Source organism: Vulpes vulpes, chromosome 7 (genome assembly GCF_048418805.1).
Source record: "Vulpes vulpes isolate BD-2025 chromosome 7, VulVul3, whole genome shotgun sequence".
Lineage (NCBI taxonomy): Eukaryota > Metazoa > Chordata > Mammalia > Carnivora > Canidae > Vulpes > Vulpes vulpes.
In genome coordinates this window covers 68,552,588-68,573,799 of record NC_132786.1, presented here as the reverse complement: position 1 = coordinate 68,573,799, position 21,212 = coordinate 68,552,588, and the positions used below count along the sequence as shown (strand labels likewise).

Here is a 21,212-nt window from a genome sequence, read left to right as displayed (position 1 = left end):
AAACTGGCCTTCTTTCATGCCATTCAAAGGCCTCATGCTTTTGGCCTCATGCTTTATAATGGTTTTCCCATTATCTGGAGTTATGTCATCTGTAATTTACTATAAAAATACTTTAGCACTGATGGCTTGATTTTATTTTCGGCTAAGAGCTACTCAGTTTAAATTTCAACCGCAGTAGCAATCAGTCTCCCTAGTCGTGAATCCCACCCCAGGACTGGTCAGCTTTCACGATATCAGAAAGGTCACATTTCAGAGGGGGCTGCAACCAGCGCAGTTACTGGTGTCTGGATTAACACTATACACCTTGCCAATTAGCACAGGAATGCCAGTATGAATTTTTTTTGGAGAAAGGAAATTAGTCATTAATTGATGCAGCTGTTAGATGATCACCCATAATGAAAATGAGCTGGTAGTCAAGATCTTAAGATTCCCCTGCATAAGCAAGTTGTAAGAATATAGCACATCCTATACAATACAGCTCAAAATGGATCAGGGCACCTGGGTGGCTCAGTCAGTTAAGCATCTGCCTTCAACTCTGATCATGATCTCAGGGTACTGAATTGAGTCTCACGTTGGCTCTCTGCTCAGGAGGAGTCTGCTTCTCCCTCTCCCTTTACCCCTCCCCACTGCCTGCTTGTGGATGCTCTCTCAAATAAATAAATCTCTAAAAGATTTTTAAAAGTGGGTCATTGGTCTAAATATAAAACCTAAAACCATAAAACTTCTAAGAGAAAACTTAGGACAAAAAATGTTTGTGAGTTTATTTGGGCCAAGATGACTTATGTATGACCCAAAAACACCATCCATAAAGGAAAAAAATTATGAAGTTCATCAAAATTAAAAACCGTTCTTTAAAAGACATTGTTAAGATGAAAAGGCAAGCCAAGGAGTAGGAGAAAATATTCCCAAAATGCATATCTAATAAGGGACTTGTATCCAGAATATATAAAGAACTCTCAAAACTGAAGAAAACAAACAACCAATAAAAATATTGGGCAAGGTGCACCTGGGTGGCTCAGTGGTTGAGCATCTGCCTTCAGCTCAGGGCATAATCCTGGGGTCCTGGAATCGAGTCCTGCATTGGGCTCCCTAAGGGGAGCCTGCTTCTCCCTCTGCCTCTGTCTCTGCCTCTCTCAGTATGTCTCTCATGAATAAATAAATAAAATCTTTAAAAAAAAGGATATTGGGCAAGAATTATGAACCCAAAAGTATATGGATGGTGGATAAGCACATGAATATATGCCCACCGTCAGTAGTCATCAAGAAAATGAAAATTAAAACCACGGTGAGATACAACTATATATCTGTTAGAATAAGTAAAAATAATTTTTTAACCCAACAAACACCCAAAGGCTTTAGCTGAAGTGAAATTTCTAACAAAGAAAAACAAATACTGCATGATATCACTTATATGCAGAATCAAAAAAAGAAGTCAAAATCATAGAAACATAGAGCAGAAAAGTAGTGGCTGGGGTTGGAGAAATAGAGGTTAGTAAAGGTACAAATTTTTAGTATAAGATTTGAATAAGGCCTCAGAATCTAATGTAAAACATGGTGACTTTAGTTGATAACACAATATCATATAATTGAAATTTGCTAAGATGCTAAAAGTGTAGAACTTAAATGTTCTCTTTCTTTTTTTTTTAAGGATAAATATGTGCCAGACATGAATTGGGGGAATAGATTGGGGGAATAGATTGGGGGAATCCTTCAACAAGATGTATGTCTATCAAATCAAATCACAATGTGTTCTTAAAATGTCTTACAATTTTTGGGCACCTGTGTGACTCAGTCAGTTAAGTATCTAACTCTTGGCTTTGGTTCCGTGATCTCAGGATCATGAGCTCGAGCCCTGCACGGGGCTCCACACTCAGCTTGGAGTCTGCTTGTCCCTCTCCCTCCCCCTCTGCCCTCCCCTTGCTCTTTCTGTCTCTAAAAATGAATAAACACAACCTTTAAAAAAAAATCAGTAAGCTCTGGTGCATCATTGCTGGTAGGAAAACAAAATGGCATAGCTCCTTTGGAAAACAATTTGGCTGTTTCTTATAAAGTTAAAATAATACTTACTACATGACCCAGCAGTTTCACTTCCAGCATTTACCTATGACAAATGAAAATTTATATTTACACAGAAACCTGTACACAAAGCAGCTTTATTTATAATCACCCAAAACGAGAAACACCCCAGATATTACCTGGTAACTAGGTAAACTGTAGTATTTCCGTGCAGTGGGAATGTGCTCATCAGTAACAAGGAACAAACACAACATGAACAAATCACAAATGCTTTAAGCAGAGAGAAAGAAGCAGAACTCCCAAAGCTACATACTATATGATTCCATTTATATGGCACTCCGGACAAGACAAAACTCTAGGGAGCGTAAAGAGATCAGTGGTGGCCAGATCCTTGGGGTCTGGGTAGGGCTTGACGGCAGAGGGGCTCAAGGGAATTCTGGGCATGATGATATCGTTCTATAACTTGATTATAGTTGTGATGTTACAACTGTGTGCATTTGTCAAAGCTCATAGAACTAGACACTGAAAAGGGTGAGTTTTACTGTTTACAAATTATTTCTCAATAAACCTTACTTAAAAAAAGGAAAGATGACAGTCAAGCCTAAAGCTCCATCATTAGGAATAATGCCCAAAGCTTTTGCAGTCATTTGTCTGGAACATTTCCTGTCACCTGATGCAGACCATGAGGGTAACAGCGTTTTCACTCTGAGGGTGTTCACGTCTACCTCTAGTAAGCCTCCCATGGCACGATCAAACAGCGCACCCAAAACAATAATTCCGACTTCACTGGGCTTAGAGTACAGTCTGTTTGAAGTATGCCTGCCAATGGATGGAGGATTTTGTTTTCTTTTCTTTTTTTTTTTTTTTTTTAAAAAGCCTGTGAGGTAGAATTATTTGGACTGAAACTTGCTTTTGTTACTGCTTAACACAAAAGTCACAGAGTAGCCAGTCCTTACCCATCTCAGACTTCTTGGCAGTTACCAATAACTACCAAAGAGAACCTAGGAAATGTGCATGGTCAGAATGACTCAGGCTGGGCAGCCCCAGTGTCGCAGCGGCTTGGCGCCGCCTGCAGCCTGGCATGTGATCCTGGAGACCCGGGATCAAGTCCCACATCGGGCTCCCTGCATGGAGCCTGCTTCTCCCTCTGCCTGTGTCTCTGCCCTGCCTCTCTGTGTGTCTCTCATGAATAAATAAATAAAATCTTAAAAAAAAAAAAAAAGAATGACTCAGGCCATGCCAACATAGGAGTGCCCTCCTTCCTCAAGCTCATTCAGATCATCTTGTTTATTTAGGTATCACCTCCTGTTGCAAACCCTTCCCTGACACCCCAGGGCAGATGTCCATGGCACACTGACACATGTGCTTCAGATTGAGACACTTCTGAAAAGAAGAGGCCTTCTTTGGGGTTTTTGTATTGGGTTGTTTTTTGTTGCTGTTTGGTTGGGTTTTCTTTTTTAAAGATTGTATTAATTTATTCATGAGAGATACAGAGAAAGGCAGAGACATAGGCAGAGGGAGAAGCAGGCTCCCTGTAGGGAGCCTGATGTGGCACTCAGTCCCAGGACCCCAGGATCACAGCCTGAGCCAAAGGCAGATGCTCAACTACTGAGCCACCCAAGTGCCCCTGTTTGGTTGGGATGTTTTGGTCTGCCCCAGGAGGCTGTGGAGTCTTTTAGGGCACAAAATCATGTCTCACGTTCCCAAGTGCGAACACAATTTTATTCTTAAATAAATAAGTAAATTTATTTTAGTGTTTTGCTTAAGTAACAGGCTAATTGTAATAAGACTGATGATAGCCAACACTTCCAGTGCACTTGCTCTATGCCAGGCCTATGCCATATGCTTGGTACTTAGTAGCTCCTCAGAGCACCTTATGAGGTAAGTGTTGTTGTCATCCCAGGTGCACAGATAAGGAAACCAAGACATAAAGGAAGTGATGCGCCTGAAGTCACACAGCTAGTAAATGTTGGAATTGGGAATTGAAACCAAAGTAGTATCATTCCAAGGCCAACTCTTTAGAGCTCTGTGACCTGTGCCTCTCAGTTTTGCTACAGCAATATCTTTTAAAAGATAGAATGCTTTTCACATTATGCATATAACCCAGTCTTTGAAAGGAGTTTTAGAGCTCATTTACTGCTCAGCCCAATGTTTGGATTAATAAGCAAGTGAGGATCACAGAAACTGACTGGCTCCAGATCACTCACTTATTCGTTAGATGGCTTTCTAGTGAACAAGCAGAGGAGTGCATAAATATTTACAGGGCCACTGCTGCCTTAAATATTTGAGTATTCTGTCCCAAAAAATTATTGTTTTCATCAGGAAAATATATTGCTAACTGCTCTCTCCATCTTTGCCTTTTTTAGGGTTCACTGTTTCCACTATCTCATCCCCCTTGCAAAGGAGGGGAACTATGCCATCGTTGCTAATGTGGAAAGTATGGATTATGACCCTCTGGTGGTCAAGCTCAACAAAGACATCAGTGCCATTGAAGAGGCCATGAGTGCCAGCCTTCAGCAGCACAAGTTCCAATATATATTTGAAGGTCAGACCCTGCCTCTGTCCCTAGGATTTGAGGAGGAAGGAAGGGTGAAGGTCTTTTTGTTTTTTCTATACTATTGAAATTCAAAACTTGTAGTTGTTTGGGTTTGGGTTTGGTTTGGTTTTTCCTTTTTGAATTAAAGCTGCAATATCTGGTCTCTCTCTGTATAGCTAGGTAGACAACAATATGGCTGCCATCTGCTCCTGGTTGGGAAGATTTAATCCAACATAAGGCAGATGGCAGCCTGGCTGCCTCCCTGACATACCACTCATGAGAGTTGTGTAAACACATAGAGTGGACCATGAGTTAGTTCAGGAGGAGCTCATAAAAGAAAAAGAAGCACACATAAAATGAGAAGATTCTAAAAGAGCTCTCATTGACTAAAATTATCAGCAGAAATGAAAGTTTTCTCTCAAAGAACAGGCTATTGTCTGAAAAGAACAGAAACCTCTGATCAGCAGAGATTTTAGGAAGTCCATATCCATAAATGCCTTGGGGCAGGCAGGCAAGGAAGAGTATGAAAGCAAGTTCCATGTAATGGCATTCAGCTTCAACATTTTGAAATATGTGATGCCAGCCAAATCATTTTTCATGCCAAATTCCTCCCATGGGAAGGTCTTTTAGGACTTCAAACTATATTCCCTTCCTTCTTCTTCTGGTTTGTTTATATGTAGGCCTGGGTGCCAAAGGTACCTATGGTGTCTCTCAGAATTAAGCCAATGTTATTTTAAAACAATTAAGAAGTTTCTTTGTGCAAAAGATTATAGAACCTGGGGATAAGAAAGAAATGCTTGGCAATTGCTTGCTTTAAGAATCAGTTACGTCCCCCAAAATGCAGACCAAAAAATAAGAAATCCTATTTTCCCACTAAATGATGCCATAAAGATGCGTTCTGAAAGGAACTATCCCTAAAAGACTTCAGCCAAAAAGAATTGGTGATTAAAAGGTAAACTATTCTCCCCATGGCACTGAGAATCTGGAAGCAGTCCTCTGGAGCTGGCAGCTCCGTTGCCCCCCTGAGAAGTCACTCCTCGCTCACTACAGTTGCCTCCTTACTCTTGACTGTGGCTCTTCCAAGCCCTGTAGTATCAACATTCACAGTTCCTAGACTTACCTTCTCATTTGCCCAGACATTTCTTAACCTCTCATTCTGATGAGTAGCAGTTCTCTTCTTGAAATATGGGTGTAACATTCTGACTTAGAATAGAGGGGAAGAAATAATGCATTGAAGACTTTCTGTGTAAAAACCTCTAGGTATTTATCTGTGATACTACTTTCTAAATTCAAAAGGCATAATACTGAATTTGCCAAGGAGTGGGGAATGGGGGTAACAGAGTCTCAGGCTTCTTTGGCATGGCAGAAAGGAGTATTTTATCACAGATATTATTTGAAGTTGCTAGTGCATAGTGATCATTTAAAGCAGACAACTTCTACTGGGTTTTATTTTTAATTATTATTATTATAATTTATTATATACATGTACTTACATTTTGTGGGAGGAAGGGAAAACCAAATGGATCATTGTATTTTCACATGTTCTTCTCTGCTTCCAGAACCTCCTTACAGAAAAAGAAAGTTTCCATGCTCTTCGGTTGTTTATAACAACCTGGAAAAAAAAAAAAAAAACAACAACCTGGCATATTTTCTAAGCCCTTGGCCTGGTAGCTTGAGGTATAACATGGCAGGGCTGGAGCAGTGGTTATGTTGAATCGAGCCTCTCCATTTGTGACTACTAGGACATTGTATACTCTGAAACTATTGTAAGATCAGTGGGTGCAACAATCCTCAGGGATAGACATCCTTTGGTCATTTAAGTTTGTGGAGAATTTGAAGAGAGAAACCCTTCCAGATCGGTGTATAAGTTCATGCAAGGTGGTACTAACCGTCTCCTCTTTTCCCCCCACTGATCTGCGCTGGCCCTTCAGGACTGGGTCACCTGATCTCCTGCATCCTCATTAATGGTGCCCAGTACTTCAGGCGCATCAGTGAGTCCGGCATCAAGAAGATGTGTAGGAACATCTTTGTCCTTCAGCAGAATCTGACCAACATCACCATGTCGCGGGAGGCCGACCTGGACTTTGCAAGGTAGGAGGAAAGATCAGGCTCAGTCCCTCATACCAAAGCCAAGATCCCATTGCCTATAAAAATTACTTGGAAAGGGCAGCCCCAGTGGCACAGCGGTTTAGCACCGCCTGCAGCCCGGGGTTTGATCCTAGGGACCCTGGATCGAGTCCCATGTCGGGCTCCCTGCATGGAGCCTGCTTCTCCCTCTGCCTGTGCCTCTGCCCCTCTCTGTGTGTATGTCTCTATGAATAAATAAATAAAATCTTTAAAAAAAAAATTACTTGGAAAAATAGATTCTTAGTACTTATAAAGTTAGTTTAAAAAAAAATGAACCAGTGAGATGTTCTTGAGTCTTAAAGAAGGTAATTTTTATTTTATTTTATTTTATTTATTTATTTTTATTTTTATTTTTTGAATTTTAAATTTTTTTAAAGATTTTATTTACTCACAAGAGACACAGAGAGAGAGGTAGAGACCTAGGCAGAGGGAGAAATAGGATCCCTGTGGGAGCCTGATGCAGGACCTGATCCCAGCACCCCGGGATCACAACCTGAGCCAAAGGCAGATGCTCAGCCACTGAGCCACCCAGGCGTCCCTCTGTAGAATTCTATTGGATGTTTAACCTCCCTGGGGCAGAGTTTTTCCTGTGCTCTAACCTAAGTTCCTCTTACTACAAAACTTCAGTACTTTCTTATAAAAGCAATATTTGCTCATTGCCTAAGATATGTAACATAAAATACAAAAAAAATAAATAAATGTTACTTATAAGCCTTTCATCTAGAGACTATGACAGTCGGTACAATTTCTCCTGGCTCTGTGCCTGTGCCATGGATACAAGTGAATTATCATACTATGCATGCATATAATTTCTCTTTGTACAAAATTGGAACTATGTTAATGTAATTTTATATTTGTTTAATTGTATTTTCCCATATCAGTAATATTCTTTGAAAACATTATTTTTCCCAAAGCCACTAATAGTCTTCAAAGTACAGTTGATCCTTGAACAACATGGGTTTGAACTGTGCAGGTCCACTTATATGCAGATTTTTTTTTTGTACATTACTATTAATGTATTTTCTCTTCCTTATCTTCTTAATAGCATTTTCTTTCCTCTAGCTTACTTTGTTGTGAGAATACAGTATATAATACATATAACATACAAAATATGGGTTAACACTGTTCATGGGGCACCTGGATGGCTCAATTGGTCAAGCATCTGTCGGCCGTCAGCTCAGGTCATGGCCTCGGGGTCCTGGAATCGAGTCCCGCATCAGGCTCCTAGCAGGGAGCCTGCTTCTTCCTCTGCCTCTACTCATGTTCTCTCTCTTTCTCATCTCTCATATCATCTCTTTCTCTCTCTCTCTCTCTCTCTCTCTCTCTCTCTCAAATAAATAAATAAATTCTTTAGAAATCAATGGTTTATGTTATTGGTAAGGCATCTATCTGGTCAACAGTAGGCTATTAGTAGTTAAGTTTTGGGAGAGTCAAAAGTTATACACAGATTTGTGATTCATGGAGGTTGGCACCCCTACCTTGCCACGTGGTTCAAGGGTCCACTGTATTACTTTTGATACCTGAACAAATATTCCACGATATAAATTAGCCATTATTTAATCATTTGCACACTTGTAAACATTAGGATTTTTTTCCCTCATAAATAACATGTGTAAAATGTATGTTTATATGAGTCTTTTCCTCATCTCTTTTCTCTTTCCCATTTGAAACCCTTCTTCTCTTCTTGTTTTCAGTGGGGACAGTGGTTACTCATCATGAACCATGCTCACCCTTCATGTCCTTGAAGGCTCTTCTTTCAAACAGCACTCTTACTTTCCCTGTCCTGGGTTTGCTGATCTCAATTTTTAATGCTTCTTTATAATACACTTTTCCAATTTGAGAGCTTGTTTTATCCTCTCTTCATGTGGTCTCAACACTATTTATACTTTACTTAAATCATCAGACCTTTGGTACTTTGAGGAAAGCAAAAACAGTTTTGAAGAGGATCGATGATGATTATGGTATCCTAGTGCTTTATTCCTGTTTGTACCTTGGTGAATTATTTTGTAAACCCCTTAATGGCTAGGAAGTCATTCGTTTTCAATAGTCTAGAATTCTCCTGCCCAACATTTGTACTCTCAGATCATTTCATTCGATTTTTTGATTCCTCAAGAAGTTCCAGAAAATTTGAAACCATTTTAAGACATTTTAGGATAATAGTGAAAGGGAATATAAAGGAAGGGAAAAGAAATGTTGGGAAATATCAGGAAGGGAAACAGAATATAAAGACTCCTAACTCGGGGAAACGAACTAGGGGTGGTGGAAGGGGAGGAGGGCGGGTGTTGGAGGGGAATGGGTGATGGGCACTGAGGTGGACACTTGACGGGATGAGCACTGGGTGTTTTTCTGTATGTTGGTAAATTGAACACCAATAAAAATTAATTAAAAAAAAAAAAGACATTTTAGGAAATGATGAAATATTGCATTACTTTGACAGTTATCAAGATCTATATGTTAGGGTCTTTGTTTTGAAAGAAGATAACCATAGATCTTCCTTTTTTAACTTTTCTTCTCCAATCTAGCCCTCCATTTGTTCCATGGCTACCCTGTTCCTCTGCTTCTCTGTCCTTCTTCCCGGTCTTGTTCTTCCTTTGTGTGGGTATATGGGTGGGTGTGTTCATTAAATTCCCTACTTTAGGCTAAATTTGGTAGAAGGCCTTCTTTGCACAGATTAAGGAAACCAGGTGTGACTGAATACTGCATTTATTTGGTTGCTCTTATGGGGAATGATCTCATTATTGAATTAGTCTATTCATAATAACATTGACAAGGGGAAGTTAAGAACATGGAGGCCCGAGGGATACAGAAGAGCATTACTAATTCTCTGAGGAATATAATTCTTAAATTCAATCATCCTTTTTTAAATGATTTTTTTTTATTTAGCTGAAATAAGTAAATTAACGGTTTTTGGCAGACAGTATGGGGCCTGAACATGTACTAAAAAAAGCAGCATCTGAATAATGAAATACTGACTGGGCAGTCTTGAGGTTGGCATCAGCGGGCTGTGTGCCAGCAGTGTTTCTTCAGGAATTGAATGGCAACTGAGCCATGCCTCTTATAGTTGGATTTGTGAATGATGTCCAAGGAAGTGGGTATGGGCTGAAATGTGACCCCTTTGGAGAGGTACTACAACTATTGTCTTTACTCTTAATGGATTATGAAAGGAAATATAGGCAGCTTAAATATGTAGTATTGGATGATGCTATCCTTCCAATCTTGGTTCAGAAGACCTCTCCTTTTTTTTTTTTTTTTTTTTTTTTTGAGATTTATATATTTATTTGAGAGAGAGAGAGAGCATGTGGCACGGAAGGACAGAGGGAGAGAGAATCCCAAGCAGACTCCCCACTGAGTGGGCAGCCTGACATGGGGCTCGATCTCACAACCCTGAGATCATGACCTTAGCAGAAACCAAGAGTCAGGTACTTAACCAACTGAGCCACCCAGATGCCCCTGAGAAGACCTCTCCTTATTAGATTTGTATGTCCCAAGAGACCAAAACTCTTTCTGTCTGTTTACTTAGTGCCTGGGTCAGAGTAGGTGCTCATCATGTATACTGGAGGAGTGGATAGGTATCCAACCAAGGCTTCTTTTGCTGTTGGTGAAAGGCTTGGATAATGACAAAGTTTAGTCTGTCTTTAATGCCCTGAAAAGTTCTTTAATTAGCTTACACGGGTCAGTTTTCTTACACGCCTCTAAAGAACAGCATCCTTCTAGAGCAGAAAGCACTTGACGAAAGGAACCATATATCCCTGCCATTCATTGTCTCTTTCTCCCTCATTTGCTGTTACTCCCCTACATACAAACACACATAGACACACTTTATAGCCTTATTTTTTTTCTGTTCCTGTTTTTGGTAGGGACAGGTTTCGTGAAATGGGTTCCATCAATTCCACTGAATTTGAAGCTGTGTAAAATAAATATAACAGCTATACCAAAATAGCCAGAAATAACAGACTGCAGCAGCGAGCCTCAGCGTTCCGTAAGCAGTGTCTAATCAAGCATGGACAGCATCTGTATTTCCAGCAAATCTCTATAGGAATGTTATCTTCTAACACAGTAATTAATCACTAGTTGCCATGTGTCTTAAAACTTACTTAAAAAGTTGCAAGGCTCTTGTGGTTTTTCACCTCCAGAGCCTCCCTGGCCAGTGGAAAATTCAAACACCCTTTATGTAATAAAGAGGAATCTGGAGTGATTCCATTTCTGTTGATTCTTCTACTTGTAGCACTGCTGTCCATCCCTTTTTCTACACACCTTTACTCTCTCTCCAGTAGGAGGATAAATCTCGGGTAAGCAAAGGATCAGCAGAACCTGTATAATCACCAGAATTACAGAGAAACTCTGTCCCCTATGATAATGATCTCTGCTTTGGTTTTGACCCTTTTGACCCCAGTGTGCGTTTTCAGACTCAAGGCAATACTTTGTCCTGGAAAAATGACTGCAGATTAACTAGAAAATGGAAGGGATTTATGAGTGTGCCTTTTTAGTTCCTTTCATCAGAAATCATCTTACCCTGAGCTGCCATGCACTTCTCCAGAACTGAGTCTCTGAAAGAACCCAGAAGTCCAGGCACTGTGTCACGGGAGAAGTCTGGCTGGGCACTGAATTTACATTATTGTAATTCAGGCAATTAAGACTAAAAGCAAAATGTAAAGTATCTCAGATGATGATATATGCTATGGTGAAAAATGAGGCATGGAAAGGGGGAAGAGAATATTCCAGGGTCTAATAAAGGTAACCCACAATTTTAGAGTGGTCACAGAAGCCCTTAATGATGTGTAACATTTGAGGAAAGACCTAAAGGAGAACTGAGAGCAAAGCCATGTGATTATCTCGGGGAAGAGCATATGAGGAAAAGACATGTAGGAGGAAAGAACCAAAGGGAGAAGTATGCTTGGCATTTAAAGAATAGCAGAAAGGCCAGAATGTATGGCTAAAGTGAATGAGCAAAGGAAAAAGTCCGAGATTGCGTCACAGGTTTATTCTAAGAAGCTGAGATCTTGGGGATCCCTGGGTGGCTCAGTGGTTTGGTGCCTGCCTTTGGCCTAGGACATGATCTTGGAGTCCTGGGATCGAGTCCCACATCGGGCTCCCTGCATGGAGCCTGCTTCTCCCTCTGTCTGTGTCTCTGCCTCTCATGAATAAATAAAATCTTTAAAAAAAAAAAAAAAAGAAGCTGAGATCTTGAAGACTGTTGCAATAACATTGGCTTTCACTTTGAATAAGGTAGGAAGCTATCAGATGGTTTGGAACAGAAGACCGCCATAATGTAACTTACACTGTGAAAGAAACCCTCCTGGCTGCTGTGTTGTAAATAGACATTTCGGGAGGGGAGGTTGCAGACAAGGGCAAAAGCAGAAGGAGCTGTCAGGAAACTACTGCAATAACCTGGGTGAAAGATGGTGGTGAATCAAACCAAGATGGTGGCAGCACAGAAGATGAGAAGTGGTCAGATTAGGATATAGTTTAAAAATTGAGCTGACAAGATTTGCTGAGGGATTGGAAGTCAGCCAGTGGCTGCAAGGTTTTTGTTCTGAGCAATTCAAAGGATGGAGTTTTGATTTACTTGAAAAGATGAGCCAGACAACGGGAAAGACAGGCTGAGTTTGGGAGGTGGGAACAGGACAGCTAGGAAGGGGCTATCAAGAGTTTGGCTTTGGAAATACTGAGTTTAAAATGCACATCAGACAACCGAATAGAAATCATGGAGAGCTGAATATACAAATCTGAATTTAGGAAAGATGTCTGGGCTGGAAATAGGGGTTTGGGAATCATCAGCATATAGATAGGATTTAAAGCCGTAAGATGGAATGAGAGATGAGATCGTATTGAGAACACAAGCAGAGAAAAAAGGCCATCCAAGAACTGAGCCTTGGGTAGGCAGTCCACCATTGAGATGTTGGAGTGCACAAGACAGACCAGCCAGGGAACCTGAGAAGGGGCAGGAAGATAGCAGGAGAGAGGTCTGTGTCCCAGAAGAAAATGTGTTAAGAGGAGAGTGTCTTCTTCTGTGTCTAGTGGTGCCAGTAGGTTAAATTAGCTCAGGACAGAGGATTGGGCCCTGATAAGAGGAGTGAAATGCTTTGGTTTGCACTCAAGCTTCTCTACGCCTACTGCAGAAACAAGCTCTGGGAACAGGCTTCTCCCTCCTCACTTCTGTGGTAGGGTCTGATGCATTTATGGCAAACAAAAATGCAATTAGAGTATTTCTGGGTTGATGTATAGAAGACCAAATTAGAAACTTCTCTTTACATATTAGTCACTAAGAAAGCCCTGCTCTTCCTAGCATATATATTCATTATATGTTTCCCACAATGAAGAGGAGCTGTGACACCGTATTGGACACCGAGTGGTTTTATTTTTAATAGAGGTCAGTCTCTGCTCCTACATGCCCCACATCTCCCTTCTACAGCCCTAGACTCCCTTCCAACAACTCTCGTTTACCTTTGGAGCTGTTCTATATAAACTTACTTAACCAGCAAAGCCCTATATCCCCTGTGTATAATACACATACAGAGGAACATCATCACAGAAGCCAACAGAAAAATCACTGGTAAAGAAGCAACCATTTGGAATCTGAACCAAAGAAGAAATCAACCTTGCCTGAAATGCCTCCTCAGGACACAGGTTTATATGGAGAAGTACAACACACCGTATTTGCTTAGCTCAATAAGAGATTGAATCAAGAAAGTGAAGAGACAACTGAAAGAATGAGAGAAAATATTTGCATATCATATATCTGATAAGGGACTTGTATCCAGAATTCATAGAAATACCTGGCCAATACTGCTTGAAACTGTCAAGGTCATGAAAAACAAGGGCAATCTGAGAAAAATGTTTATAGCCAAAAGAAGACTAAGAAGGCATGACAGGATGCCTGAATGGCTCAGTTGGTTAAGCATCTGCCTTCCTCAGGTCATGACCTTTGGGTCCTAGGATTGAGGCCAATATCAGGCTCCCTGCTCATTGGGGAGTCTGCTTGTTCCTCTCCCTCTGCCCCTCCCCCTGCTCATGTTCTCTTACAAATAATAAATAAATAAATAAATAAATAAATAAATAAATAAATAAAATAAAATAAGAAGGCATGACAGCTACATGTAATGCAGTGTCCTGGATGGGATCCTGGAACAGAAAAAGAACATTATGTAAAAACTAAGAAAATGTCAATCAACTGTGGACTTCAGTTAAGAATCAATATTGACTCATTAGTTGTGATAAATATACTAATATAAGATGTTAATAATAGGGAGACCGGGTGTAAGTTATATGGGAAATCTTTGTGTTATCTTCTCGATTCTTCTGTAAGTCTAAAACTATTGGGAAAAACTACTAAAAAATATGCAAAGGATTTGTGTAGCCATTTCTCTAAAGAAGATATAGAGAAGGCTCATACACATATGAAAAGATGCTTGATATACACATGAAAAGATGTTATTAGGGAAATGCAAGTCAAAGCCACAATGAGATAATCACTTTACACCCACCAATCAAAAAGGCAGACAATCCAACCCCAGCAAGTATTGGAGTGGATGTGGAGAAACTCAGATCCTCATACATTGCTGGTAGGAATGTAAAAAGGCATAGCAGCTTTGGAAGACATTCATCAGGTCCTCAAAACTTAAAACTTACCATAGACTTGCCATATGACCCGACAGTGCCTCTTCTAGGTGTTACTCAAGAGAAATGAAAACATGCATCTACAAAACAATCTGTGCACAAATTGTCGTGACGGCCAAAAAGTGGAAGCAACCCAGATACCCATCAAGCACTAGATAAAATGTGATAAACCCACACAATGGGTATTTTCCAGGTATCACAAGAAAAGTACCGATACATAATAACAAATGGATGAACCTTGAGAACATTGCATTAAATGAAAGAAACCGGTCACAAAAGAACATACAGTATGATTCCATTCATATGAAATGTCCAAAGTCGGCAAAGTTATAGAGAGACAGACAATCGAGTGGTGGCTACTTAGAGCTGGAGGGTTGGGAGAAAATGGGAACATGGGTTTCCTTTGGAGTAATGAAAATGTCCAAAAATAGATGGTGCTCATGGTTGCAGAACCCTATGAGTATACAAAGGATGTATAAAATGTACACTTTGAGTGAATTGTATCTCAATAAAACTGTTTAAAAAAAAAAAAAAAAGAGGTTTGAGGGATCCGTGGGTGGCTCAGCGGTTTAGTGCCTGCCTTTGGCCCAGGGTGTGATCCTGGAGTCCCGGGATCGAGTCCTGCATTGGGCTCCCTGCATGGAGCCTGCTTCTCCCTGTGCTGCCCGTGCCTCTCTCTCTCTCTCTCTCTCTCTCTCTCTATCTCTGTCTTTCATGAATAAATAAAATCTTAAAAAAAAAAAAAAAGAGGTTGAACTTTAAAGCTTAAAGCTTCCCATCACAGGAAATGAGTAGCCCATGTTTTCTGCTTACATTGATTGGGTGGGGTGGAGGAGGGAGATTTGTTGGAAATATCTAACTTTTTGAGTTTCCCCCAATCTATCAGGGAGGTAGAAGATCAAGGCAGAGTTTTTGGAGGAGGTGATGCTTGATATGCTTGATAACTCTTAAGCAGAGTTATCCTGCGGGGAAGGGAGAGCCATTTTGAACAGAAAAGGCAGTTCAGGGCGAGTGGAGCAGATGCTTGAGGAAGGAAGTAGTAGAAGATGAGGCAAGAGGAGAGCAGAGCTAGCCTCCGGTGAGCTCACCACACTTGCCCCCTCCTCACAGGCCTCGTCTCGAAAGTTTGAAAGCATGTCTCCCTCTCCCCCCTGGACGCCTTGTTTTCCTTACTTACCCCGATGCATTTTTTTCTTAGCGCATATCACCATCTTACCTATTCTTGTTCATTCGCTCCTTACCTGTTTGTGGAAAGTAGAATGTGAGCTGCCTAAGACAAGGACTCTTGTTCACTTCTCTAGCCCTGGACCTGGCCTGTAGTAGGCATTCCATAAATTCTTGGCGGGGATGGGGGGATGTTAAGGTGTTCAGACTCGATCCTGTAGGGTAAATGGATTCAGGGGAAGAGCTAGACGGTCAGGCCTGTATTCTAAGTAGATCCCTTGAGCCGCTAGGGGAGGATGTGGAGAGGAGGACAATAAAACTGCAGGCCCTGCAAACCAAGTGGAAGGTGATTGACAAGAGAGAGTAGGGCCTGAACGAGGTCCGTGTGGAGGGAGATGGAGGACACAGTTGAGAAGTGGGTGGGAGCTAAAATTGGCAGGATTTAGACAGTGATGGAACCATGAGAATAAAGAAAAAGGAATCAAGGTACCTTCTGACATAGGTAGCTAAGTGGGTCCTAGGAGTACCCTTCTATCTGCTAGATGGGCAGTTGCCCAATGCAGAAATCATTGAATAAAGCCAATTAGGTATATATTAAAAAAAAAAAAAAAAGCCTCCAGGAGGAGGGAGAGGGAGGTTTGATGGAGGTCACCAGTGGACGTGAGAAATGTCAGCTGCCTGTGATGATGTCTCACATGCAACTAGACACTTGAGCTAGAAGCTGGGGGTGGAAGGAGCTGTATTGAACAAACAGACGTGGGGAGTCATCAGCCTCAGATTATGGTGTGAAACCATCGAGGAAATGAGCACTGTAAACGGAGGACCATGCCCTGAGGAATACCAATGTGTTAGGACATGAGAAGGAAAAGGAGCCTCTGAAGAAGACAGGAAGGGGATGGTGTTGCAGCACAAGAGCAGAAAAGGACAGGCCATGAACGTGCTGCCTGCCCAGAAATGGTCCTTTCCCCATAAATTGATCTTCCCAGTAAATTAAAGCATCTTCCCATTTGAACCTCTCTAACTCCTCTCTGAGGCAAACTATTTAGGTGACAGAGTGAATGACAAAGCCAAGCCTAGAAACTGAATGTGTATCAATTCAACCCCGTGCTTTATCCTTGACCTTGTATTGTGTCTAAGGCCCAGAATGATCCCTGGCATGGCCGAGAATATTGAATTCCTTCCAAGGCCGCTGTTGAGGCTAACTTCATCCCACAAACCTCTTGGACAAGGAACAGCTCTTTGGTTTTCTGCAGAAAAGGTGTGGGTTTTCCCTTTTGGACTGACCAGGGTATAGGCTGACAGGAATTAGCAATGACATGCTGCCATCTACTGGAAATACCCACAGACATCCAGACGGATGCGTATCTGTGGTTCCCTAAATCCCCATCACTCACATGAATCAGCAGTGGATACTGCCTCTGAAGGAAGCTTTGGGGGTGGCCTGGCTGAAAATATGAAATGCCCTTACCTATTAGATAAAATGTTATTTGATTGCCAGAGAGCAATTCTGTTTCTGAAAAGATACATAGGCATATATTTTTCACGGTCTTTTCTCTGCTTATGTTTTTTCCTACCTTTAGTCTGTCCTTGGTCTTATCCACTTCTCCAATTCTGGGATAACCTATCCCTTTTCAAACTTCTACCTGTAAAACTCCAGATTTTTGACTCAAGATTATTTATCATGGGGATTTTTGACTAATTTTATAGGAGAGATCAGTCTGCTACCAAAATTCTTTTAATAGTAGTGCCCCCTAAATTTCTGTTATATTTCTGGAATTCAACAGTGGTACAAAGCTAGCCCTGACTTTCCTAGGGGCCAGAGTAAATTGGGAAATATGATGGGATAAATAGCTTTTGCTCCCTGGGAGAAGGAAATGTACTTATTAATAAAATGTAATAATAAAACAAAAATTTGTATGGCTTGTTGCCTAAAAAATTTTTCTTTAAAATTGGTATAAGTAGATTTAAATAATATTTCATCTCCCAAATTAAACCTTAATTTGACTTTGCTACACTATTTCTGACCATCCTTCTTTCTACTTGATCTACTTTTTCTGTGTTTATTACACTTATAGTAGGTTCCATACCTTCTGGCAATTAACCGATCTCTAATTAATTGTTTAATGAGGACTCTTTATCCCCCAGAGAGTACCCCCCAAAATGAGTATTTATAAAGCTCTCAAAAATAATGCCTGCCCGTATTGATGTTTGATTGGTCATATCTTATGTACGAGGCTTTGAGAGTTCTTTTGATTATGCTCAATTAATGTCAACATACCCTGTACATATATAATGTCTATATATAATTTAGGGTTCCTCAAGATTATTGGCAGATAGTTGTAGTCCTCCCTTTGTAGCACATGTGCTGGAATTGGAATGATTCAGAGATTAGCATAGATGACAGACAGTATTATTTCCAATAAAGATCCCAGGGAATGGAAATCAGAAGTGACTTGCCCAAAATCTCTCATCCAGTTGTGCTATTTATATACCCTGCACTACCTTTGTAGTTGTCATGGTTAGGAAATTAAATTAATTCACCCAACGAGGCCATTTTTCTGCCAGGAAATGATTGTGCTATAAAGACATGTACTGAAAAGATATGAAGCTTGTTCTTGACTCAAGCCCAAGAATGATCATTTACTGACTTTATTAGAATTCTTACTGAATAACTGGAAAATGGAAGCTGACCTTTCTTGTTTTGTAAATGAAAATATACTGTTTAATTTTGGTGCTTAAATGTAGGAAACAGGCACATTTGCTATAGCTATAAAAGCCAAGCTATGACCCCATACAAACCATACCAAGGCCAGACTTCTTCCCCCGCACCTTTCCCATTAGACAATTCTTATGACTAGTTACCGTAATTGTGTTTTGTTTTTGGTTTCTGGGTGGGGTTTTTTTTTCCCCTCTGCTGCTCTGTAACAGCAATCTAAGATGTTGGTGAATATGATTTGCGTTTCAAAGTGTTTGATACATATGAATTTACACATAATTATCAGAGAGCATCCTTAGCTAAATATAGGAACAGTTACCAAGAAGTAAACATGTGCCTAGCCTTACAGACTTTAGACTTCACACCATTTTCACTGAAACAAGGATAGCTTCTAGAAAACAACCACCTTTACTGTAAACTACCCAGAGGCCTAAATTACTTTCTTGCAGTGCTGTTTTAAGACCCATTATTATTACTATTATATAATTAAACTCAGTACATGACATGAACCATAAGAAGTGCTTTACCTCTGCTGGTTAACTAAATCCTCCCTGAAACTCTCTATGTAACTATTATGACCTCATTTTCTAGATGAAAAAACTAAGGCTTAAAGAGGCTAAGCAAATTCTCAGTTTACATAATAATGATAAGAGTTAGGATTCAAACTTAGGTCAGTCCAACACCAAAGCCCATGTATGTTCTTAGCCATATGGAATCAGGGTTCTCATTTGGTAAATATTGGGTCTCTGTTTGCTTTAATTAAAATATGATTTCCTTTTTCAATTAGGCTCCTAGCTCTCAAATGTTTTCTTTTCCTTTATTTTTTCTGGTTGTCTTTCCCACTTGATTTCCATCAAGCTCTGATCTCTGGCACTTTTAATTAGCTTTCATTAGCAGTGTCACTGTAGAGGCCTCTGCAGACCCCTCCTGCCCTGGAATGTGTGAAGTAGGGCTGGTTTTGCCCAGCCATTCGGTACTTGGTACTCGGTAGTGCACTGCATTGTTGGTCTTCTGTACCTCTTCCAAGCAATTGTCCTGGAGCAATAACATTTGACATTCAAAAACACTCTCTCGTGGGGCGCCTGGGGGGCTCAGTCGGTTGTTAAGCATCTGACTCTTGATTTCAGCTGAGGTCACAATCTCCGGGTAGTGAGATGGAGCCCCACATCCCATCAGGTTCCATGCTCAGCGGGCAGTCCTCTTGAGATCTTTCCCTCTCTCCCCACGCATGTGCTTGCAATGTCTCTCTCTCTCTCTCTCTCTCTCTCTCTCAAATAAGTAAATCTTAAAAAAAGAAAGAAAGAAAGAAAGAAAGAAAAGAAAAGAAAAGAAAAGAAAAGAAAAGAAAAGAAAAGAAAAGAAAAAGAATACTCTCTGAGAACCATACCATAAATTAGAACTAGCACATGATCATATCACAGGTAAACTCTATCATTGATCCCAGGTACATACATGTGTATTCTTAAAACACCAAGCACAGTAACCAAGTGGTTCTCAAAGGCTAGATGGTATAAGAATTTGATATGGGACTTTTTTAAAAAATGGAATTCTTTGACTCCATCCCTAAAAATTCAGATCTAGAAGGTGGGGTGGGGGGCAGGTAGGGAGCAAAAATCTAAGCTTACTTTACAAGTGCCCAGGAGACACCTGGGTGGCTTAGTGGTTGGGCATCTGCCTTTGACTCAGGGTTTGATCCTGGGGTCCTGGGATGGAATCCCACGTCGGGCTCCCTGCGTGGGGCCTGCTTCTCCCTCTGCCTATGTCTCTGTCTCTCCGTCTATGTCTCTCATGAATAAATAAAATCTTTTTTAAAAATGAAAAAAACAAACAAGTGCCCAGACGAGCCTCATGCAGATGGTTCTTGGACGCTCTTAGAGAAAATACTGGCCTACCCTCATGTCCTTTGAGACTCACATTAGGCTGTTTCTCTCTTAGCCCCTTATTCTCCTTTAGTCCCCATAATCCTTCTTCCTCCCACTCTAGGCAGTGAAAGTAAAACCTGCCTGAAAGCCCAGTTCTGGATTAAGTGGAGTCATTAACATTACCCCTCAGGGCAGTCACCATAATGATGATGATGACAGCGATGAGGACTGTGACAACAACAATGAGGACTGTTTTGAGGCAGGGTCAGGCTGTGTTCTTGGAAGTTTTGGGATGAACTAACCAGTACTTGACTGATCTAGAAAGTGGCCAATAAACAGATTCAGTCCATGATTATGGTATAAACTTGGGCAAGTCCCTTCAGCTCTCTTAGCTGAAGTTTCCTTGTCTAAAAATAAGGCTCTGGAAACACCTGGGTGGCTCAGCCGGTTGAGCATCTGCCTTTGGCTTGGGTCATGATCCTGGGCTCCCTGCTCGGCGGGGAGTCTCCTTCCCCCTCTCCCTCTGCCTGCAGCTCTCCTTGCTTGTGCGCTCTCTTTTTCTCTCTGTACATCAAGTAAATAAATCTTAAAAATAAATAACTAAATAAATAAAAGATAAAACTAAGGCTCCAAGTAGAAGATCAAATGTAGATATGACTCACCCAGAGTTTGCACGAGGTAGAGCTAGAGATGGGGCTCAGAGGTCCAGAGCGCCACCTTGACTACCAGCTCTCAGATAAGACTATTACAGGAAGGTTTTTGAAAGGTAACAAATGAACTTCAATCTAATTCCATAAAGGTACCATAAAGATTTCTGAGATACACAGTACCTGCACTTTTAATATTTGGTGACTGAACGGACAAATGAACACATTTGTGTATATGAATGAATGAAGGCATGAGTTGCAGAGGCCGGTTTCTTCCAGTCAAGCTTGCTGTTGTGGCATTTGCACACCACACCTCCTGGAGGGTAAGACAGACAGAAGCTGGCTACTGCTTTTGCCTGACCTATAAAGGTCCTATAAGGCTCTGAATGGTAATTCAAAAAATAAACATGTAGGTGCTCAAAAATATAAATGTCACATCTGCTGTAGCTCTTCATCTCCTTTGCCGCGCTGTGGTTTTCTGGTTGATGGAAAGGTTTTATTCAGATCAGCCATTTCACTTTTTCCTG

The 21,212-nt window shown here is 40.8% G+C and overlaps 1 protein-coding gene across 3 annotated transcripts in view; it reads left to right on the top strand.

Annotated features, from left to right (window-relative positions):
• EXOC4 (exocyst complex component 4) overlaps positions 1-21,212 on the top strand; it is a 754,775-nt gene that overhangs the window by 691,978 nt on the left and 41,585 nt on the right. For all 3 annotated transcript variants that reach the window (XR_012002627.1, XM_026010860.2, XM_026010859.2), the window contains 2 exons: positions 4,383-4,561; positions 6,484-6,643. Coding sequence is in view for 2 of the 3 variants with exons in the window: in XM_026010860.2 (XP_025866645.1) it covers positions 4,383-4,561; positions 6,484-6,643 (339 nt within the window). In the remaining variant the exon portion in view is untranslated. Of the gene's footprint in view, positions 1-4,382; positions 4,562-6,483; positions 6,644-21,212 lie in introns of those variants that run through there.